This window comes from Pygocentrus nattereri, chromosome 3, assembly GCF_015220715.1.
Source record: "Pygocentrus nattereri isolate fPygNat1 chromosome 3, fPygNat1.pri, whole genome shotgun sequence".
NCBI lineage: Eukaryota > Metazoa > Chordata > Actinopteri > Characiformes > Serrasalmidae > Pygocentrus > Pygocentrus nattereri.
In genome coordinates this window covers 31,086,303-31,111,692 of record NC_051213.1, presented here as the reverse complement: position 1 = coordinate 31,111,692, position 25,390 = coordinate 31,086,303, and the positions used below count along the sequence as shown (strand labels likewise).

The 25,390-nt window shown below is 39.4% G+C and overlaps 1 protein-coding gene across 15 annotated transcripts in view; it reads left to right on the top strand.

Annotated features, from left to right (window-relative positions):
- ptprma (protein tyrosine phosphatase receptor type Ma) overlaps positions 1 to 25,390 on the top strand; it is a 267,072-nt gene that overhangs the window by 120,517 nt on the left and 121,165 nt on the right. For all 15 annotated transcript variants that reach the window (XM_037537053.1, XM_037537051.1, XM_037537052.1 and 12 more), the window contains exon 7: positions 3,265 to 3,558. In XM_037537053.1, coding sequence (XP_037392950.1) covers positions 3,265 to 3,558 — 294 coding nt within the window. The remainder of the gene's footprint in view (positions 1 to 3,264; positions 3,559 to 25,390) is intronic.

Sequence of the window (25,390 nt, the reverse complement as noted above, 5' to 3'; positions counted from 1 at the left end):
CTTAGACTGGCTGGTTCTCTCTGTTCACTGGAGTGGATTTTGGGTAGGCAGTGAAATTTTGGCCACAAGAATAAAAAGAACCTACGAATCTCCGCTATAATTCCACTCCCTTCCTTCTTACCAAAGAGCCATTTGAAAGAACCACATCGTTCATGAATGTAACATAAGTGGCAGACAGACCAATCTCTCCTGTGCAGCTGTGAACACTGGTGTGGCTATTCTTACAATGATGTTGGTTCTGTTGTTATATTTTGAGCCAGAGTCTGATCCTGAAAGTCAGGTCAGCATCTTCTCGACATAGTTACAAAACTGAACAAACTCCTCTCGGCCTCCAGTAGTTGCTGTACTTTGTGTGAGGGTGTGCCAAGCTTGCTGGTAGGCGGCCAATAAGGACAATGCTATGAGCTGACGTCACCATGTAACAGAGAAAACGGCTGGAATTTCAAAGAGGTAGCTCAAGCAGCTGCATTTATAACTGCCCCACAAGTTTGAACAAGGGGATTTTTCTCTCTTACTGTGTCCCATGGGAGGCCAAATCCATCAGGCAGAAGAATAGAGAGAGACATTGTTGTTCTTTACCACCGTCCAGTAGTGCATGGCTCCAGTCACACCTGGACAGAACTGTCAGGAAGACAGATGCCCCATTACCTACACTGTAATTGCCACGCTCAGTGACTCAAATCAATATCATATCCAATGTTTGCTGCTGCCTTATCTCAACCTAAACCTCATGCTGTAACAGATACATGCTGCTTAGTGGAAACCATTCCTGCTCTTCATTAGTGCAAGGCATGCTTCACAAGGCAGATGTAAGCTGGTGATTTGGTGAAGTTCTCGACATTCTCTGAAGCATACTTACACCGAGTGAAGAAGCTCAGTGGCATTGCTACAACTTCTTTTAACCAACAATTATAACACAATTTTGCATTAGTCAAAGACATTAAATAAGACATCAGGAATTTATAACATCTTCACCAGGGTAGATTGACTTTATGTTGCTAAGCCCCCTTAAAAGGCCAAGGCCCAAAGTTTTATTACTCACTTCTATTACCTAAGAATAGCTTAACCAGTTTGTATTGGGGTCCCTGTAGTTACTGAGTAATAAGCCTTTGTATGTATTAAGCCTGGGATCATTGCATTCTTGTGCTTATTATTTAGTAACTACACAAGCTAAAATGCAAACTGGTAATCTTACAGAAGAATTCCAGTGATTAAAATTGTCCATGTAATTAATCTATTAAGATGTTTACAAAGTAATTCAGAGTAGTTTAATGTAAAATGCTCCATTCTAGAGAAGCTTAATCAGAGTCAGAGTCTGACTAAGTCTGACTGAGTCAAAATTGTTCACAGTGGACCTGACAGGAATCAGGCAAATGAATTGTCTCTAAACTCCTTTTCAGAAAGCTGTTACAAAAAAAGATCACAGATAAGCTGCATGATGCCTGAGACGTTATTTTATAATATTTTGGAGAGAAGATTTCATCTTAAATTAAAAATAAATGTTTTTTTATATTTACCACTATTTTACTGTTATATGCATTGCACATAAAAATATATGTATGTGCTATTTATGTGTTATCACAGCCTTTGGTTCTATCCACACCATCTTAAATATATTTGTAAGTAAGTTTCTCTACAAAACAATATTTCACATCAAAACACTCTGAATATCTTTGGTTATATCTCAACAATTCAATTATGCAGAAATTTAGAAAAATCACTCAAGTTCCCCTTTAAGTTTCAAAAGTGTGTGATAAAGGTTTTGACTCCTTGGTGGCTTCTGGCCAGTATTTGTTAATAGATGCTTACACTGTAATAGTGTGGTTCTCAACCTTGGTTCTGAAGTACTTCTACTCATATTTTGGTGTTTCCCTGCTCTAAGATGTGATCCACTACTAACCTAATTAAGAAGCCCTTCCTGCTTTGAAATGGTCTTGCAGAAATGTGCAGGAGACCCCCTCTGAGTGAGTGAATAAGAAATTGTCCATGTGTATGTGTTATAATAAACCACCACTAAAATGGGTCAACAGTTAAATGGAGCAGGACCATAGGGGTGATGAGTAATGAAATTCAGCTCCAAATCTAAACCGATGAAGGTCAGGAAATTAATTGGTTTAAGTCATTACCTCTGTGTAATCCGTCCCTTATCACTGGCTCACACTCCAAATGGGAAGTACAGGCTTTGTGTGAAGTTCACACGCAATTACTTAATTGCATCCACTTAGATTAAACCCTGATTGGTGTTGAAATGGAACACCTGCATGCTTTGCCATGGCAGTATGCATTTTCTCATGCGACAGTGCTATTTAATATCAGAAAGCTTTGTATCAACAAGCCAAGTTTGATGGCAGCCTGCATGGAGTATGACAATGGAACTAAGGTAGACTAAGGACATGTTCAGGCTTGGCAGGTTTGGTTCGAATAAAATGAACCCTGGTGTGATTGATTTGTTAGTGTGGTTCTTTCAAACATGTGAGAATGCTGCCATTTAAACCCTGGTGCGCACTGGTGCTACCTTAGTCTTCCAATTCTGGGATGGGTCATTTGAGATATGAACACAAAACAAACCAAACACATTTAAATGAACCAATTCTAGAATGAACCATCATTTCCACGCTGCATACATTCTTTGGGACCTGCAACGGACAAATTTCTGACTCAATTATCATTATATTATATATATTATTGTATATAATATATATTATATAGTGACTAATATATTGTATAAATATATGACTTTTTGTTTTCATCTTTTGATGCAATGTCAAGTATGTGTGTTTGAATGGTAAGAAAAACAGACCTTAAATGCAACAATGTATCATTTTCTGTTTTGGTTCAGACCAATAGAACTGAACTGTCAATATAAAGTGACCTTCTGCCATGTCTTTTGACAAACAAAATATTAAATTAGAAAATATTGAATTTTGCATCGTTATGTAGTCAATGAAATGCTGACAGTTTTACATTACAAAGGTAATCAGATATGTGTTATCTGATTATTTTGGTGCAATTCAGAATTATTTTTAGAAATATGCTAGAGAAATTATCATTACTGACTAAAGATGAAAGCAAGGTCATTTTGGACTCTCGAACAAGCAATTGTAATTGATTCTAACATTCGGAAATCAATGCAGTTCAAATCACACACCACCTTTGAATGCATTTTTTTTACCCCAAGCAAATACCATTCTAACAGTGCACACTATTACTGTAGAAGAGTTTTATTTTAGAGCTGTAAAAAAATCTTTCCTTTTTGCCACCCAGAGCCACCAGTCCCCATCGCACCACCTCAACTGACTGCTGTAGGAGCCACATACTTATGGATCCAGCTCAACGCTAACTCAATCAATGGAGACGGGCCCATCATCGAGAAGGAGGTTGAATACCGCACCATGTCCGGGAGCCTGATTGACAGCCAGCCCGTGGACAAACCAAACCACAAGATTGGTCATCTGGACCCAGACACTGAGTACGAGATCAGTGTTCTTCTGACCAGGCCCAATGAAGGAGGCACCGGAGCTCCAGGTCCCCCACTGAAAGCCAAGACCAAATGTGCTGGTGAGTCCATAAGTCTCTGTAAGGGTTCCACAGGCACTGTGCTTTCATTCATAGATATAACTCTGCTTCTATGTGAGGGGTGATTATTGGACTAATGAAAAAGATCTCCCTCCTGTGAAGTTTAAATCAACAGGAAATTGAAAAGAATGTGTCTCACCAGGCGGCTCATCCTCTATGTGGGTGGTGCGAACTTTCTCTGAGACTACAACGAGTCTTTCACTGTCTCTTTGTTGCAGACATGATGAAGGAAATGTGTGGTGACACTTCCTATGATTGGACTTCTATATGAATCATAAATTCATGGTTTCTAAGCCGCACAAAGACATATGTTGCAGGCCATGACTCAAGCTTGTAATCATTCATATAGCACATTAAGCTGTTTTTTGCTTAGTCATGGGATTTTTATTGCACAGTCAATCCTGATTCTTTGTTTTTTTTTCATCTACGGCTAAAAATTGTCTACCTTCTGACAGCACTGTGATTGTTATCGAATAAATGCTCCATAACCCTGAGGGTGTTCAGGGGGGCTTTGATGGAAGAAAGGGTTTATTATTGATCTTGTGTTTTTAAATGACTTAATGGGTCTGGTTTCTGTGGAAATAGCAGTTCAGTTTAAAAGCGAATGTGTGTGTAGAAGTGGCAAGCATGTGCCTGACTGTTTTTTCAGTCAGCACAATCTAATGAAGTTTCTCAAAGCACTTGCTAAGCTTTTTTGGGGTTTTGATTGTAGTTTGCCATGAGGGATCAACTGCAGGTCCCCCATCCATAACACTTGTCTAAAACAACATTAGCAGTGAGCAATGAGGTGGTTAATACAAAGTTCATTACAGGCAAGTAAACACTGATGTTGTTTACTTGCTCAGTCTTCTCCCTACACAATAAGTAGAAGTAAAACACCCATCTACCACCACTGTCCAGTGGATGTATCCCACCTGGAGGGGGGGAAATGCGTCTCCCCTAATGGCATGGAAACATTAGCGTTATTAAGGGCTCGTCAAAGCGTTGGGCACATTAGCGACATGCCGCAAGACCCCCTGGGCTACAAACAAACGGTGCGCAATTATCACAGTAATTAAACAGGTGCAATGACTCTTCTTTTAAATGACTGCAGTGATTAGAGCAATGGCAGCAATACAGGGGGGGAGCTGCAGCACTCTCCCACGCCAAGCTAATCACTTTTCCATTAGCTTGTGCGCTAACCAACCATTAGCACGCCATGTGATTCTTCAGCCAATGGGAGAAAAGATACTGAGGCCATCCACAATTGTAATGGCAAAATATCATTTGCATAAATCATTTCATTATTTAGTGCCTGGTCTTGTCAACATTAGCTTTAGCCCCTCCAAATAACACACAATACTGAATCAGACAAGAGCCACCCATTAAATCACGAATGAGGCATAGGGAACATGTGTGATATCTAGCCAATGGAATGATGATAAGGGGTATGAAGTCATAGTTTCGACTCTAGGGGAAAACACCAGAGCATTTCAGAAGCATTTAATCTTAAGTGTCTGTTTAGAGCTGGACAGGGGGATGAGGGATGACACAGAGAGATCAGACAGATAGCGAGGGGCACTGAATCTTGCACAATGTTGAAAGGAGTGAGTGACACTTTCAAAAAGCCACAGGAGGCCGGGCGCAGATCAAACATGCAGGAGCGTGCTGCCTCAGAGCATGCCAGCACCTGCCATTGCCTCTTGCACTGAGCCCCTCTCATGTAAGTTAACTATGCACACACACATAAACTTACTGTTCATTCTATAAGCCTCACAGGACACCTCTGGTCACTGACCCCCTATGGGGACCAGGCTTACATCATGTCAAAAGCTAATCAACTAGTAAAGGGATGCACTTTGAAGTAATCAAGGTACAGTACTGTTCAAAAATCAGAGACCACCTGTTATTTATTTCCAGTCAAAAAAGGCCATTTTGTACAAATTATTCCTTTTTCATCAATAGAAAAAGCAGAAAACGTTTTAACCCTGTAAATAGCCAAGGCCCACCGGCAGGCCCAAAGTTTTATTATACACTTCTTTAACCTAAGAATAGCTCAGCCAGATTGCCTCTGTAGTCCTGTAGTTACTGAATAATAGGCATTAGCATGTAATAAGTGTGGGATTTTAAGGGGTTAACAAAAAATTACACGGAAGCCTTAACTACATAGAATAAATAGAATGTGTATTTTTCCACACCTCCAAAGATCAGTCTCAGAAGTTGTGTTTTATGCTCCTCAGGATTCAAATAAACCCAGACACATTCAGTGTTGGGGAGCCAGTTCATTACTCTGAGAACACCAGCAGCTTCTTTGATTAATCTGCAGTTTCCTTGTCTTAGTTTGAGGTCAATTTTTCTCCATCCCTTAAAGATGTGAGCTTTAATTAATGCATGTCTGAAGGTGACAGGTCTTGCATGGTTGTTGGGAGTCCCACTTTTTAAATTTTTTAACAAATTCTTTTAACCACAGTTGTAAAAACTCCTTTCACTTATTTCTCTTTGACTTTTTGCTTCCTTATGCAAGTGGATCATCTTATATCTAATCTTCTCAGAAATAGCTCCTGAAAAATTAATAACTTGTGTTTAGTGGCCATTTTGAATGGAGATTTTAAAAAGGCTACTATACTGTACTGTATATAATAAGGTATTACAGTCACTGGAAAAATGATTAAAACCTAACAAATAAAGTGAAACTTACCAAAGATAATGAAACCTTGTTGTAATTTTATGTTTGTAAGTATAATAGTCATCGATTTTATAATTACACAGTTATTATTAATCACATAATCATATAATATAATGTAAACAAAGGAAGATTAGAAACAACAGTAAAACATACTATAAGTGATGCTTGGTGATAATATATCTTCGCTGTCCAAAGAACATTTTTTCTACATCATTTTAGCATGGCGGCTGTCCTTGACCAAAATTTCATGATGAATGGACTGATGCATATGCTTTAAAATGATTTATAATACCATGTCTTTACATTATCTTACACTGAAAGTAAAGAATTTTTTGCCCTCTTCTGTAACGTTTCCATTTGTGAGATCCTTTTTTTGGACAGCAATGATATGACCATATTGTTATAGGTGTGAAATTGAAAGAGTATTAAAAGGTGTGTAATCAGAATGCATTACTGTGTGTGATCTTTGAGAGCTTCATGAAAAGCACCGTAGAAGAACGACATTGGGCATGTTGATTCAGCTCTGTGTAAGGGACTCATCAGAGGATTTAATTGCAGGTGTGGTGATAGGCGTAATTACACTATGCCCCATGCTGGCGAACCATTATAATGAAGTGTGTATATTTCATTATGAGGGGTAATGTGTGATCCCCCCCCACCCACCGGCTCAGTAGGCAGTTCAATGCTAAATGCTGGCCAGGTTCTTCTGTGGAAGATGAGAGTGTCAATACATCAGAATTAGAATCTTTCTTCAGCAGTGTTTTTGCTGGCAGTTGACCATATTTGCGCTACAAAATTAGTTTTCCTGTCCTATTACAACCTTGTAACTTTTCTGCACCATTTAAAAATGTCAGCTTGGAAATGGCCCAGAATTACATACATGACATACATTAAACTAAATACAATCTTCCGACACACTTAACAAAGATGTTCTATTTAGATGCTTCCATTTAGAGCCATGAGGTCTATAGAGAAGCATTTAAAGCTTACATGTTTCTTTGCACGGTGAAATGGTTCTTCAGATTGAGGGAGAATGTCATGTTTTAATGGTTCTGTATAGAACCTTTTTGAAAATGGTTCTATAAGACACCAAAAAAGGTTCTTCTGTTTTTACAAGCTTGACACAATGACTGTAACAAACCTGTCCTGTACAGCACATGTTTGATGCACAGCATGTGTGTATCTGTGGGGTAGTGGAGCGTTTAAAGGCAGCTGTGTAACAATATTAAAATCCTTTCGGTCCTATTTAGAACCATTTTCAAAAAGGTTCTATATAGAACCGTATACAACACAGCATCTAAAAATTTTACCACACAAAGAACAATCTAAGCATGGGAAGGTTCTATATAGATCTCAAAATAGAACCATTGCCTTTACTAAAATACCCTTGAAGAACATGGTTGGTGTACTTATAGACATATGAACATTTTTTACGACAGCTGTGATGTACTCATGAAATCTGAAGTATGATCTGATCTTCTGCAATTAGCACATAGCCCTCAAGCTCATACCTGTGGCTAGACTCAGGCACATCTGTGTGTGTGGGAAGTGAGATGAGTGACAGGGAAAGAGAGAGTGATGATCTAGTTAAGCTCAGCAGTACACTCAGCACTGTGGTTGTTGGCTTTTTATGGTCTTTATCAATTCTTTGTCATTATACACACATGTCAAATATAAAAAGTAGCTGTAAACTGTATAACATTGTAAACGGTCACTCATATAAAAGTATAACATTTAAAACAAAAGTTAAGCTTAATAGTGCCACCACTCCACAAGCTACTATGTTAGCCCCAAGCTAACACACTAACTACAAGCTAATATGCCGATCACAATATGACAATATGATACAGTGCAGTTCAATACAATACAGCACTTTGTATCATTGCATACCTATGTGATACATATTGGCTACTGTACTGTACATGTAATGGGTTCAAACATTGTGATTAGTAGTGCTAAAGTCAACACGTTTAACGATTAACACCACTAATACATTTTTGCACTGTTAACTTCTAATCATCCGTAGTTCCAGCCTGAAGCCCAGCTGCGTGCTTATTCAAATGCAGCTCTTAAATGGTAGCTTCCACTCACAGCTCTCTTGATCAAACCAAAATTACCTCTGTTCATTTGCCAATTACCGAAGTATGTCGAGATCATACAAATCGAAAAAAGAGATCCATGTCAGATCCAGACAATGTCAGTAATATCAGGAATGGAGCACTGGAGGGTGGCTTTGGCAGCAGACTATGCTGGACAGTGCGCACAGGAGAATAGTGGATAATGAGCAGCAAGAGTAAAGCAATAGTAAAGACTCCAGCTTTCTTAGAAACAAAAAAGTATAGCAGTATAAGAGTAAGAGGCTAAAATCTTGGAGGAGCTTGCAGCTACTGCTGCTCTGGACATTGGTGATGAAAAATGGAAACTGCCTTCACCTGATTTTCATGTTCACCTTGCATTTACGTGATTTATGTTGAGGTTCATGTTCAATTATTGATGCTAATAAATACGATCTGATGAAGCTTATTTTGTCTCATGCGATTTGTAGCTGCTGATATGAATTCTGCCCAGTGTGTTTATGCACATGTGTGCGTGTGCGCGTGACCCAGACCAGCAATGCGCTTTTCGCAGATGACACGTTTCTCAGACGAGGTAAACAGGATAATAAACATCCAAACTGATTACAGTAGAATCTGTTCTGCTGAAAGCTTCAGCCCTGTGTCTCCTCCCATTCCATTTACATGCTTGTTTGGCAGGACCAGAACAGGCCTGCTTTGTGTAACATGACAAACTTGATCAAGATCAGACTGGAGTTTGGCCTTTTCTTAGCCTGCTATGACAGATGCTTCAAAATGCCTTCAACTCTCTTCTTCTCTTTATTTATTTATTTGCTGAATAATTCATTGCATTTCTGTGAAGGTCTTTAGCTGTCATTTGGCACATGAGCATGTGTGAATGTAAGTAGTCTAGAAGTACTCATAAGATGGTCTATATTGAATGTGTAAGTATGAAATGTGTAGTGTAATTCACATTGTCCAGATGAAACCATGAAATCCGTGCTGTCCTTCATGAGCCGAATCTGTTAGGCTGCATTGCTGCCTCTTTAGGCAAACCTCTTACTGAGCACATTCCATCCACCGTCCTAGCCGTGTCTCCCATTCTTTCCATCACCTTTTTCAGTATGTGTGTGTGAGAGATGGACTCTGTAGGCTCATTGCTCAGTTTAATCCAGGTCATTTGTACTGCTGTCTAGGTGCCGCAGCTCTTCTGACTGTTAAACAGTGGTTCGTCTTACGTCGACTGCTACTGACATTTCATTTAGTCTTGAAACACCATGGATTCACGTGATTTTGAAGATACTTGTCATTTTAGTCATGCTACATGGACAGTAAACTCATGATTTAGTATTATGGACTTTGTCTTAATGCAAAGACTACAGAAAAGCAAGAAACTAGTAGAAGGGATAGAGTTGGTTATTTTAACAGTCCTGTAACAAATCTATCCTGTACAGCAAACAGTTGCATTGTGTGATGTGATGTTCTTAGCTGTGTATATCGTAGTAGAGCGTTTTAGTAGTTTGAGTAAGATAGCCTGCCTTTAGATTTTAATTCAGTGCTTTAGTGAAAAGCCACTCAATTAAAAACCAAGCAAGGATACTTTTAAAGTTGAAGTATCAGATCATTATCAGCTGATAGTCAAGATTTCGGTATTGGTGTCCTATCGGAGAAGACAAAGCAGTATTGTGTTGCCTGCAGTACAAACTCATCTTAGTGTTCCTGTACTTAATCAGAGTCTAATGTTGATGACATCTGTGCTGTATATAGAGACGTTTCATTACATGCAGATTTGTGGGTTCTTCAGCTCGGAGTAGCCTTGCAGACTGTAAGCCACATCCATTTAAAAGTAGTAAATGAATATTAAATCTTCCTTGATTTCACTTGTTTGTTTGAAAATGTGGATATTTAAAAGCAAATTGGTTAAATGGTGCACCCCTACCAAGCTAAGCATGTATTGTAAATTTGCAGAACTGCAGAATTATTGCGATAAACAGTGTTGTGATCTAAATTTATTATGATATACCATGTGTATAATATTACATAATCAACTACTATTACCTAATAATTCATAATGATCATTATATTCTGCACAGATGACATGTAGCAAGGTTGACGTTCAATGGTTCTTCATGTTTATTTGACTGGAAACCAAAATATCAGTGCATTTACACCCTGCTTCCATACAAGCTCATCTCTTTTACTCTCTGCCAGAGAGCAGATCTCATGTATTAGTGGGTTTTTTGCATTAACATGTACCCAGGCATTCTTTGCCAGACTAAAAATCAGTCATTTAAAGTATATGTGCAGTAGTTAATTATATTTAGTAATATAAATTATTGGCTCAAGGCTACACCAAGCCCTCATCTTGGAGAGATATTAGAGGGTATTCGTCCATTTCTGTAGCCAGCCATGACTTTACTCCATAAACTCTACTGCTTTCAGTGGAACAGAGTTAAATATGTAGCAATTCTGAATCTGATGGGTGGCTTGGTGCAAAAAGAACAGGCAGGACACATTAAAAGCTTGTGGTGTGGGTGTGTTCTACATCTCCTCGAGGGCCTTTTAATAGTCTCTTGCAAATGTACAGTCTTACATATCTTCCACTTCACTGTCCCATAGCTACATTTTCCTTTTTCTGCTCTCTTTTTTTTCTTTTCCCCTCTCCATTTCCTCCTCCCAGCCTCCGCTTCATATCCTTTTCTCCTAACACATCTGATTTTCACGCTCGGCTCCCCTCAAACCATTTCCCTCTCCTGCTCCTGCTTTATTGTCCCCTCGCTGTTTCTCCCCTGGGTAACAAAGACAACTGCACACTGGAGTCTCTCGCTGCCCTCTAAAAGGTCTCTTTAGCGTTTTTCTTTTGGCTTTTTGGCACCGTAGGCTCCCAGTCTGATCTTTTGTTCTGTCCATATTAAATGGACACATACCCTCCTAAAGAAGATGCTAACCAGAGTTTGGTGATTATATCTTTTGGCATTCCAAGAGCAGGAAAGAGATGGTCTTGCCTTGATATCTGCATGTTGTCTACAAGACATGTCTGTACTGATGTCTTTATTTAATTGGGTTCCATAGTATCATCAGGAAAACATAATTGTTGTTATTATCAGGTCAGTTGAAAGTACAGCTAATAATTACAGATCACAACTTTTACTCATTCAGTCACTTCTGCTATACCCATAGGAGGCCTTGGGCAAGACTCCAAATGCTCCATTGTCCTAAAGTTTTAGGTCATTCTAGATCTGTGCATCTGCTAAAAGCAGTCATATGTAAAAGTTAAATTATATATTTTGTTGATTGTCTAAATGGTAATAAGTTAATACGTCCTCTACAGGGGACAAACTTTAATATGACATTTTTTCTGCACATTTTAGTGCACAGTTTCTATTTATTTGCTGAAATAGCCTACTGGAAAAAATCTAACATAAAGTATGAAATATGTCATAACTTTTCCATAGACCACATTTTCTTCAATAATTTTAATTCAGCACATAACAATAACTCTTCATTAAAATCTGTAGATGTATGTTTTCTGTAGAGGATGTGTTGACACCCAAACTTTTGAACAAGACACTTTTTTAACGTTTCAGAATGTTTTAAAAAAATACCATTAAAATTGAAAGTATCGGTTATTGGTATCATTATTGACCACAACAAAGCATTAATTATTGGTTTTTTTATTAGTGGTCCAGAAATTTCTGTGCTTCTCTATTTTACAGGTCTGTTTAAGTAGCTGGTCAAAGAATGCTAAGCACTGATATGTGAAACATTAAAACTCTGTTTATAGAAGACAGCATAAACTTTCTCTTTCTCCCTCTCTTCCTCTCTCTATACTGTATCCTTGGGCAGTCTGCTCCTCCTCTCCTCTGTGCTTCACTCCTCCCAGCAGGCAAATTAAATATGATGATCCCAGTGGAAATGAAATACTAAATCTCATATAGGCCTGACTGCAAGGGACTCAGCCGAAGAGACTCAGAGAGAGAGAGAAAGAGAGAGAGGGAAGCAGTCTTGAAAGGCACCTTCAGAATGACACTGTTCCTCACCGAGAGAAAAATGATCAAAGAAGAGAAAATACCACGGGAAGAAGTATGGCGCTTCGCTATCATCTGCGTTTCATAGCTGGCCAGACCCTTATCAGCTTCTCCAGCACCGCCGTGCCAGGGCCTGCTGTATATCTCTCAGGGGCGGAAAGCACCTCCACTCAAAGCAGCATAAATTGTGGAGTAAACATGGATGTGTGTTCTGGAGGTGTAATGTGTTGAGAGTGGAGGTCCTAGTGAAGGCCCAAACTGAGCAAGGTCAATATGGAAAAGCATTGTGTGTGTGTGTGTGTGTGTGTGTGTGTGTGTGTGTGTGTGTGTGTGTGTCTCGATAATGTCTGATCCCAGTTATTCAACTGCAGTTCTCTACAAATTGATTTAAAGCATCAACGATTTGAACAATGTGGCTTAATTTTCATACTACTGCAATTCTCCACCTGGTGGCGTGCAGTGACCTAATACACAGAGGTTTTGTTCATTTTTATAGTTTGCAATAAGTCATACTGTGTCTTACACTTCATTTACATTTATGACATTTGGCTGACGCTCTTATCCAGAGCGACTTACAATTTGATTACATTTTACACAAGTAGGTGAAGGTAGTGTTAGGAATCTTGCCCAAGGACTCTTATTGGTATAGTGTAGGGTGCTCACCCGGGTGGGGGATTGAACCCTAATCTACAGCGTAGAAGGTACTACATTACACCAACCACCAGAGAAAAAACAGCAGCAAGGAGATAGCATTTACAAGATATCAATGTCATTAATGAAGACCTGGACACAATTTGAGTGGGTTGAAGGAAGTTTTGGTGACGTATTGCTATGGAAATTATTTGGCTTTCTGTGTGACTATTGAATTCTGGTGTTTGTTACCGTTAGCCTCATAGCTCCAACTTCATGAAAATTTGATTAGGTTCAATTCAATTCACATCTGTGTAATTATTATTATTTTTTTTTATTTAGACTCAATTTAGTCAAGGCCAATACCCACCCACTAGCTAGGACTCCCTTTATCTTGTGCTAACAAGCTGAGGGAGTAAATGTTAGCATGTGTTTCCTCTGACACCACATTTTTTCAAACTACCGCTAACATAACATCACTGGATAGTTTAAAGCGCTTGGAGTAGAATGCTAATTGCCAATTCTGTTTTCAGATAACAGACGGTGTTGGCTAGCATTGCACTGATTGACAGGAGAGGAGAAGGGCCATCCTAAACACTCAGAGAGAGCAAGACCAGTTATGCTCTCTTGGACTGCTAACCATGGATGGCTGTGGTGTCGCTGGGAACTAAGCTTGCAGTGATTGTAGAATTATTTTTAGAAATACAGTGAACACACCAACATGACTGTAGGATCTATTTACATAAAAGTGGTGTATACACAATAAAAAACAATATGCTACGCTTTTTTATTGTTATCATTACCATTAATTTTACTATTCGAAACAGGCCTAGCCTGAGAATTCAATTTTAAATATTATAATCAATTAAAATCAGTTCTAACATTCCAAAATCAGTGTACCAGATCAGTGTACCACAATGTATCAGTTTACTGAATTTTTTACACCCCTGGTGCGTGTGTGTGTGCGTGCATGTATTTATTTTTGAATGTGTCGGATCGTGGAATCCTGTCATTCCAACTTGCTGTCGCAGAGGGAAGGTATTTTTCAGTCCCCGCCGGGCACCATGGGAGCTCGCCACTTCGCTGCCCGTCAAAATTTGTCAATTACAGACTCTCGCTCACATGCTCTGCTAGTCAAGTGCTTCTGACGAGAGTGAGAGAGAGAGAAAGGGCGAGACTGTAAGAGAGAGAGAATGAGGGAATAATAAAGGCAGCCTAACGCACTAACTTGTCACTACTCGTCACATTTCATTTTGCTGGAGTTTGGCAGGGTTTAGTGTGGCGCGTTGTATTCCCCCCCTGTTGAGGCGGAACAGATTGTCTCCTCTCCATAAATTCATGTTTCTTGTGTTTCACCGCTCCCTCGCAACAGCTGGAACGACAAGGGATGTCACAGACACACATGCGACCCTTACACACACACATACACATACAGGTTCTGACCCCAATTGCTACCTGAGGGAACTCTTCTCCACTGACAGATAACAGGTTGGCAGACAAATGAAAAATTGCAGCATGCTTTCCGATCTCCATGGTCTGTTTCCCTCTTCTCCTCTCTGTAGTCCTTGCAGTACCTGCCTCCTCCTCTCCATTTGACCCCTGAGCATGGAGCAGATTACCCCACAGTCCCTTATCAAAAAGAGCAATTGTAATACTACAGGAATTTCTATATGACTCTAAATTTAGGTAATTGCTATAGTTTACTACTAGTTTACTGCCAAAGTTAAGTACTACAGGAATATTATACAAAGGTAATTGTTTATAGATGTGTTTTCATAGATGTGTTATAAAGGTTTTAGTTTTTTTCGCATTACTACAGTTTTTTTGTGTGGATTAATATATAACTACAGCCCAAATATATGTGGTCCACCTCTTCCTCTCCTTGGACATCAGTGCTCTTTCAGTTTAATCCATGCCCTAGTATGAACTTTGCATTTGTGACTTGCTGCATCACTTTGTTGGTTGATCATCATTGTGTTATTTCTTAAAATAAAGTCTCTGCTATAGAACTGTGAGGCTAGCTAACCAATATCAGTTAGATGTAATATCATCTGATGGCAAATTGATTAAATTCAGATTCTCCAGTTCTTTAATGTTATACGCTCTCATATTAAAGAATTGTGAGATGTCTAAACTGTGTACTCCACTAGAGGGCAGTGAAGAGGCTGTGTCTTACATAGAAAGACTACTACAGCTGGTTAATGGCTACCACACACCAGAAAAGAGCCTATCTCTGTTGCCAGGAAACACATAGCACAGAGCACAGCTATAGCTCATAAGAAGAACAGCAGAAAAATGAAAATAAACAAGATGCTCAAGTTAATTTAACAGGCTACCAGTACAGACTTAACAGGAAAAATTGATCATTTAGAGAATTTATTATTATTAATGTTATTATATCAAATTTGACTGAAATACTCATTCCTCATAAGCACTTCATCGTTGTTATTTGGTCATTTATTGTGACAGCTATGCTGTCTGGCTTACTCTATGATGGGCAAGGTTAGCTTAGATAATGCTACTGTCATTTTTGGTGCAAGAGTATTGGGGAGGGATGTTGCCTCCAGCCATATCATATTCCAGGTTACTGCACTACAAGCTGCTGACTGTGGCCACTCTTATACATAGGAGATGTGGAGATTGCATTGTAAAACCTTTTTGGCCCTAAGTTTTCAGATGGACATCTGGTGTTCCTCTGCAACCAGGATATGTGCTGAATGTGCAAGAAGAAAATTTCGCCCCACCTCATTGGAGTAGCACATACTTAAGAACCGGCACTCTTTTTTCCTTCTGCTACATATAACTAAACCAAACAGATTGTGTTGCAAAGCCTTCTGGATTATTGGATTATAAAGCACAGTGACATCTCGATTACTGTATCACCAATCTCTTCTGTAGCTGTAAACACAACAGGCCTGCTGGAGATACTGCTGGAAGGGCAGCTCTCACTGGGCCATATTTATTAGACCTGCCCAACTGAGTGAACTTTTTTCTTTTCACTCAATGAAAGCAGTTACCCTTTAAACCCCACAGGCTTTTGTGTGGGTCCACACTTCAGTTCTTTACTCTCATAACTAGTTACAGGATAAGAGGCCTTAAAATTAATAACTGAATAAAGAATTGTTACAAGATAATAAGCCTAAGGTTCTGGGGGTAACAGGGGTTAACACAATTGATTCTACATTCACACTGAAAGTGCTCAATTCTGATTTATTGGTAAAATCCTTTCTTTGTTTTTTTGCTCAGAATATCTTTTAGCGAGACTCATATCTGACAATAGTCTGTAATAAGGCCAGGATTAATGGGTGATTGAACCATCACTACATTAACCCCTTAAAATCCCAGCCTTATTACATCATAAGACTTTTTATTCAGAAACTACAGCAGCTATATGAGTTATAGAAGTGTATAATAAAAAGTTTGGACCTGGCAGTGAGTCCTGGCCATTTAAAGGGGAATTCAACCATTTTTTTCAAAATTTCTGCATAATTCAGTGGTTAACATGTAATCAGTCCTGAAATTGTTCACAGTGGTAGTAATTGGAATGAGATATCTGAAGCATTTAATGCCCCTAAAAGCTCCCTCACAGGAAACTATTGTATGAAATGGTTTTGAAAATGTCTGTTGTCTTATTTTACACTAGTTTTGAAATAAGTTTTGGTCTAAATCATATTTTTAAAGTAAATTCATGTGGAAAAGGTACATGCAAGATGTTGTGAGACTAAATTCACCACCATCAGATTTACCACTATTTTACCATTATCAGCATCACAGATAAAAATTCAGAAGATTCCTCTTAGTTCACTGGTTGTTTTTGATAGTAAAAAATGGCTATATTTGTGCCATAGTTATTGTGATCCTTGGTTCCTATCACCAATCACTGTAAAGAAATCTGAGCTGGTAAGTTACTGTACAACCATTTCATATTAAACCATTCTGAATGACTTATTACATTGACTGTTTACATTTCAGTCCTTTAACTATGCAGAAATGTTGGAAAATCGGTGGCTCAGTTTTTCTGGTTTACAAATTCAGTACCAAAAATGGTGATACATGTTCCGGATCATGAGACTGGATCTGTGTGAGCTTTCTTTGACGCCTTTGCTTTTTTTTACATTTTTGATCCCAAAATGTTCTTGAAGTAAACCTTTTTTGAATAGCTGCTTGTTTCATTTGTTCCCATAGATGGTACCATGCTTATTTGTTTATGCTGCCCATGCTTGTTATGGGGTGTCCTCCAAACTGAAATAGGCCAAGGTAGCCAAAGTAACATGAGTTTTGTAAGGTTGCTGTAAGGTCACTTTAGCTGTCAGTGCAAAATAATGACGAATGTTATGTAAAAAAAGTATGAATTGTGATTTGACTCTTCAGACAGAGGTCACATCAACACGTAATGGATACGTATCAGGTTTCAGTATCACATATGAAAGTGGCCCAAAACTGAAAATGTCAGATTCAGTGAAATATCTGTATCACATTTGTAGAAAAATTCACTTGCATTAGGAAAGTATCCCATGAGACACATGAGAAATATGGATTATTGTCCTCAGCTAGTTCACTACCACGGTCATACTACTCATCAGTTTTACTTTAGTTGTATCTCATGTTATTTTCTACCTCTTACTTAGTTACAGTGTGTAGTACAGAATAGTGGGTAGCACTACTACCATCCATACGGTAGACTAGAGTTTGTTTCCCCACTCAGGCAAGAGCAGCATGCTGTGCCAGTGAGTTCTTGGACAAGACTCCTAATGCTGCATTTACCTCCTGTAACATGAAGGAAGTCTCTGTGTGTCTGCAAAACAGTGTAAATGTACCTTAAACTGCTAGTGCTGAGCCCAACCCTGACATCAGAAGGTCTGACAAATGAATATATATAAAAACAACTCATGATATATGCTTAAATTGAGTTCCTTATTGCAGTAGTTTGAGTGATTTTTCAGTGCTTTGTCATTAAATGGAAAATCAATTCACTTGTTTTACTGAAGCCACCTAGAAGGCTGTTTTCACATAAGGTAATAAAAGAGCAATACTAGAGTCTCTTTTACAAAGTCCCTTAACAAAACAATTGATAGAATTATACAAGTATACTTTATGTAAGTGTAGTCATACTGACGACCAGCATCTCTGGTTGAAAAACACATGCATCTGATCATGTGTATGAATGATTTACATAGAATGTAGTATGTGTGAAATATTCACAGTATGAATAACAACAAAAAACCCAGACAGCCTCGCAATAGTTTCTGTTAAAGGATATAAGGGAGTGTATAAAATGCTCTGTTTCATGTACAGTATGCAACAGACCTATATTGTCATTTGCATAGCGAGTCATGAGTAATATATCAGTGCTTTGGCAGCATAATAACTTTGCAAAAACTGCGAAACCGTGAACCTGTCCCAATGAACTAGCACTTTTTTTTAAAACCATGCATTTCATTAATGGAACAAAAAGATAATTTTATTGTGTCTTTTACTATTTTTCCAAGCTCCAAATACAGTTACTTCTTTTCTGACAGGGCTTCAGTTTTCAGCTTGAAACATCATTTCTATGGTAATTTTTTCTTTCTGCCTAATCTCATTGGCCCATTGAACAGGCGATGCAATTTCCTGTTCTTTTTTCTCTTGTCTGTCCTGCATCAGCTCTGCATATGTTGTACAATAGCTGTTACTGCTGGCCAAATGAAAGCTGACAAACTCATCTTCTCTTGCTTGCAAGTGGAGAGTTATGCCATTATTTATCGCGACAGAAAATACCCCAGATAGGGATAAATAAAACGAGTTAAAAGGGGAAAGGAAAAATGGACAGAATTTGTTTCTCACATCTGAGTTTCAGACGCAATACGGCCCGGGGCATCCCTCGGCTGCCGGACATGCACTCGCTCTTCGTCCCTCTTTATTGTGTTTAGGGCCGTCATCGTCCACAACATCATTTATCAGAACTGGATGGCTCAATGGAGCATGAGCCCACTTTACCCTCCACACTAAGTGCATTTATGGATCTGCCTCAGGTCAAGCAAGGGCTGGAGCTATACTGCAGCCAGCGTGCACAACCTTGCTGCAGTTTATTGTGGGCCTGATGTGTGTGAGGGAGAGATGTAATGGTATATGGATGGCTCTGGGAAAATGGAAGGAACATCTCCTTTGTCACTCCTGCATAGATGGACCTTTATTATTATCGCAGAGCCTGCGGTTCTGCTCTGGCCTGCACAGATTCAGCCTCCTCGGCCTTATTACAGCTAATTCCTCCCTTTCTGCCAGACTGCAGACACTTGCATTATTCAAACCTTTAATACCAAGGACTTTTATTATGCTTCTTGGTATTAGCAGATTACTTAACAAAGAGACAAAAAATTCACCCACCTTGAAACTCAAAAGGACAGCGCTGCTAGTCACTTTTCCTTTTTTCCTCTCCTCCAAGCATTAAGAACTTCTCAGCCATTTTTTTCAGGCAAGCCAATGGCAGTGAGGTGAACGTGGGCCAAACATAATCAACCTTCATTTTTGAACTGTTTGGACCTGCATTTTTTAATAGATCTCTGTGATCTATTATACATGAGGAGGCCGGTAAATAAAATAGACCTGCTTTTTATCCTTGAAGTAGGCCATTACTCGCAAGCTCCCACCCCCTGTAGCTCTGCACCAAAACAGCATGTGCCCCAGGCAGCCCAGGCTGTAACACACACTGAGTAATTGGTTTGGTGAACATGCCTCACTTCCCAAAAGGATGGCGTATGTTCTGGCTTCTTTATTGTCATTAAACCTGCTGTGTTCTGGTGCTAAGTAAAAAAGTTTTGCATCTGGTCCTTTAGCAGAGGAGCTGTTCTCACACTGAAAAGGCCTGAGGGTGGGTCCTCTTAGAGTTGCAACGTTTAGTTCATGATTTCCATTATGGAGAAAAAATTGCTTGTCACTTAAATAGAAATCACTCTATGATGCTCTGTAATATTCCTATATTACACAAGATCTTTACCACAGTTAGCAGTACAGTATAGGAAGTGTTGGGGCAGTAAATTGCTGGATCAAATGCAGATGATAAACAGTAGTCGAGGGATAAATTTATTATAGAAATAATCATTCGTTGCAACCCTAGAGTCTCTGTGCATGACATGTCTGTGTAATGGTTCTCTAAAGTTTTCCAAGTGTTAATTTTCAGAAAAAAGTTAACTGTAATAGTTACAGAACATCATTTTATCGTATTCCATTGCGTTTATTTCTATGAGCTGCGTTGAGTTACAAATACACAAAAACAAATATTTTGTAGTGTTCCTTAAAAATTCACTTAAGGCACATAGTTGGATCTGATGAATTCCGTTCATTTAATTCACTTGTTTATGTTGTTTATGTAGTTTGGTAAAGCAATAATAGTGAAAAATCAAACATTTTGGTACTATGTTCCCACAGAATGCCCTGCATTTGACTCTCTGCAGTGAGTAGATGTCTCAGGCATTAAGCCACTTATTTGAAACTATTTTATGTAAAATATTTTAGTGAGATAGCTTTTAGAGATATTAAATACTGTCTGGTTCCCATAACCAGTGTTGCAAATAAACTTTGACAGGATCAGGCCATAGTGAATGCTGTTAACATCTTAAAATTTAATTTAGCAGATTTTTAAAAAATAAGTGGACCACTTCTATGGCTTTTAGGGTACATTTAGATAGTTTGTGCCTTGGGGGACAAAATCGTACATGCCCTTTTTAGGACAGTGCTTGGTGTGACTAGCTCAATTGGATTTTCCACTTAAGCATTATCTACCTACATTGACTTCTCTCAAAGAAACCGGTTAAAGAAATCACATTTTCATCCCTCCACTAATGAATGCATGGTCACAAGAAAAAGGTCTTCTGCCTTGGACCAGCAGATGGTATTGAACTGCCTGGTCACGTGTAATTAGATAAGGGTGAGAATGCTACTGGAATGCTGGAGTTCAAACAGTGTTCACATGATACATGATACTATGACCTACTGTAGTTACAAATCACTAGGGAACATGCTTCACTGACTGGGAGGAATTGCGTGTGCATTGAACTACATTTCTGCATGTGGTGAAATAGCTGTCCCCAGTTATTTCTTGTATACAAAAGTGCAGTGAAAATGATGCTGTGTGAGTGTTTGTGCTTCTAAGAGTGAGAAACACTCCCTCAGGAGCCTCCTGATCTTGCCAATGTCTTTGAGGAGCTTTCTCGCCTCTGGTTCTTCAGAGGAGATAAGCAGTTCCCTTAGAGTTGAAACTCATTTTCCCAGAATCCCTGAGCTGTTCTTGCCCTTTTCCTTCCTCAAAAAGCCTCGCCTATTAAATCAACAAATGTGGGCATTCAGAGCGCCCAGCAGCGATGCTTGTGTCATCGCTCTCCAGTCACAAACAGCAAGGAGCTGGATTCTTAAAGCATGCTTCTATATGACAACAGAGCATTACTCCATCCCCATTTAAAAACCTCTGACTGCTCTGCGGAGCCCAGCCTGCCGTGACCCAAGAGATAGAGGGCTAAAAGGTCTCCTGAGCTTTCACGGACTGCTTCTCGGGCTAACACCTCCGCGTGTGTCCACAGACGGCCCTGCAGCCTGACCCGTGCACCCTGCTGCTGATGAGAGCAGATATGAAACATGTTCCTGTCTGCTCGAGCAAAGCCTCATCAGCCTGAAGCCCTCAGAGAATGAGCCCGGCTGACGTTTCGTAGCCTTCCATCTTCCCTTTTCACATGACTGGGCATCATGTCATTTATTTCTCCTGCGAAAAAACGGAGAAGACAAAGGCATGCTGGTCTCCTGCGTTTGACTACATAGATGCCCCCTATTTGCTCAAAAGAAAGTGTAACTGAACGGCGATGCTCAGTAGAGCCTTCAAATTACATGTATATCTGATCTCTTTAAGTATCAGCATTATAATACATTATTCAGTCAAGGAATTTCCTACTTCTCATTCCCTGAGCGGGAATACGGATGAGATTAATAATGTATCAAACCTTTGTTGCCTAAAGTGGGTTACAGCCTGGCGGATAATGAGTGCAGTCACGAAATATTCACTTGTTAACTTTTTCTCTCTGAGGGTGAAGGGATGTCAAAGCGCAATACTCCATCTCACAAAGTCACTCCATGGCAACTGTGACATCAGCTTATAATGGTCCTGTAAAATATTGCCTGGTTTTAGAAATGTTTCTCCAGGAGTGAATGAAGGAGAACTCTCTTGAGATTTTCAACAGTCACACACAGGTACGCCACACTAGCCAACTGTTTGGGTTTGTTGGTGTTTGTTGGGTCAGTTTGCTTATTATTTCATAACTTACTTGACAACAAGTGCAAAATGACTGACTTACTATCATGTTATGGACCAAATCAGAAGGTTTGAAAACATAAAGGTGGTTCAAATGGAAGTAGCTCATTTTAAGTAGCACCACTATATAAAAAAAGATCATTGGCAATGATGTTATTGATGTCTGTTGATGTCAGTGAATCATTGGCAACATCTTCTTGTGTTTGATAATGTCAAATGTCCCCAAGTACATAATTAGGTTTGTCCCTTTTCCCAGCTTTCAAAAGTAGGTGAGATGCTATAAGTAGTATCAGACTCAGTGAAGGAAAGGGAAGGCATAGCACTGTTAGCTTTTGGCTACCATAACATAGCCGTTCTCATAGAGGTGCTGTTGGAAATTAGCATTATCACAAATTAAACTGCAGCTTTTTGTATTGATGATGGCAATGAATCCTGTAGCTGGTGCATGTTCATACTTACATTGCGCAGTACCGTTAATGGTGAAGTTATCAGAATGTCTGGTTTTGTTTACAGCTGACCAACATGATGGGGAAGAAATTATTCAAATGTGAGTTAAAATGTATTTGTTCATTATTTAAATAGTTATTTAACTGCATTGTACAGTAAATTGTGCCACTGTAGATATGCAAATTAGCTCGTGGAAAAAAAAAAAGAAGACATCATCATGCACATCACAAAAATCTGCAACAAACGCACACTTTTAAGCCTAGGGCCCTCAAGGTATCTTGCCCTTGCATGTTGCATGTTGATGACCTCAACTACATTTGGTCTTGGAGGAGGGCTGCAGGGCTTCGGGCATCATTTGGAACTGGCCTTGATTTGTTCTTGAAGACTAGGATCCAACCTGCAGGCTAGTGAAGGTTAAGGGAGTTATTTTGCCTCTCTGGTGGAAGGTGAAGGGATGTCAGTCTCACAAACTCCCTCCGTGGCAGCTGTGACTTCGCCTTACTGACAACGAAGCAAACTTGAGTACAGGAAGTCCATGAGTGGAGAAGTAGAGAAGCCCAACCTTCTTTGAGATGCCAACAAGCTTCTAAACATGTGGTTTGAATAGAAAAAACACATTAATGGCAGATGTGCTTCAGTCTTTGCTGTTTTATCGAAGGCAGGCTGAGCTCTGCGACAGAAGAGCGTGTCTCGCTGTGACATGCGCAATCTTTGCAGCAGCACCATTGTGCAGCAGAGCCACTCTAAGTAGCGTAATTGAGTTTTGATTGTCGGTTGTCAAAAGCCATCATTATTCCTCGGCTTCCGTCGGCTATGAAAAGGCCTTTGATAAGGATGAAAGCCTTGTCATTACCCAGATGGTAGTGTTGATATTGTATAAACCCGCTTGCTGGCCTTTTTTATTCCGTGAAGGTTTTTTAAAACAATGCAAGAGAGAAGCTGGGTACTGGGAGTGAATCTCTGGTGTTCTCACTCTCCCAGCTGGCCCAGTTGGAGAGTGGCTGCATAGTAATGGAACTGAGTGAAAGAGATCAGACTGGAGGCACTTGAGACTCTGACATAAACATGAAACACACTCTCGAGTGATGCTCTGTCTTTTCATTGTTTTCAGTACTCCCCACCTACCACACCTCCACCCGATCCTCTTTTTTTGCCTTTTCAATGAAAGCATCCACTACAGGTCTGTATGATCAGAGCAGTAGTGCCTCACGTCTGAGTTTTAGAGACATGACTGACATTGGACCTTCAATCAACATGATGCGCTGTCGCTCGTCCGCATTAAGAGGCACATCACTGCTGTCACGGTACAGCTCCAGAAACCTTGCATCTCCAAGCCAGCCACACAAAGATTGGCAAAACAGTGTGTAGTAAACATTTTTGACCTGATTATTCCAAAACTTTGGCATTTGGAATAGTCAAAATAGCATAAAGATGAGAAAACAGAATAGAACTTTATCTAGAAGAAAACATTCCTAACGTTGGTTAATGTCATGCTGAATTTAAAATGTGTGTTTTTTTACCTTGTTACTTCACGTCCTTGGTGGTTTTAAGCATGCTTCATTGTATAATACCATTTGAAAAGCAAAGGTTCTTGTTGTAGTGACTTTTGCCCACCTCTAAAACGTCATCTGACGTTTGATTATGTCAAAATACATGAGCAAACAGAGAAAAATAATATCAACCACTAATTTCATATTTCACTTCCCCCTCCTACCACTCCACCTATCATCAAGACCCTTCCCAATGTTTTACTCAGTATTGTAATTTCCCATTTACAATTCATGACGATTTTGTGTTGGAATAAAAATTAAAGGTATATTTTTTCAAATTCCATTGTCCATTGATCATGCAATGATCATACAATATAAGGGGCGGTTGGCATTTTCAAATACTTATGAGCTATTTGGCAATACACACACTGGCCACTTTATTAGGTACACTAATAAAGTAATAAATAATAAATAATAACACTGCTAATGAAAGGTTGGACCCCCTTTTTCCTTCAGAACTGCCTTAATTCTTCATGTCATACTTTCAACAAGGTGCTGGAAACATTCCTCAGAGATTTTGGTTGGTTATTTGAGTTCCTGTTGCCTTTCTATCATCTGGAACCAGTCTGCCCATTCTCCTCTGACCTCTCACACCAACAAGGCATTTTCGTCCACACAACTGACCGCTCACTGGATATTTCCTCTTTTTGGGACCGTTCTCTGTGAACCCTAAAGACGGTTTTTCGTGAAAATCCCAGTAGATCAGCAGTTTCTGAGATACTTAGACCAGCCCGTCTGGCACCAACAACCACGCCATGCTCAAAGTCACTTAAATCACCTTTCTTCCCCATTCTGATGCTCGGTCTGCACTTCAGCAAGTTGTCTTGACCACCTCTACATGCCTAAATGCATTGAGTGGTAGCCATGTGATTGGCTGATTAGCTATTTGTGTTAACAAGCAATTGAACAGGTGTACCTAATAAAGTTAGCGAGTGTATATCGCTTGAGAAAAATTTAGTCATACGAAAATTTGGTTTTGCCAAAAAAAAGACAGTATGCTGTGTGTTAGTGCACTTCTTTCCATAGTTAACAGTGACAGATATAACCTGCCCCTAAAAATGGGGAAAGGGCTGAATTATAAATGAAAATGGGTGTCCTACACAGTTCACTAAATTTGGATGAAAATACTCTCAAATTAGAGCTGATGGTCTGCACTTTGCTCATAG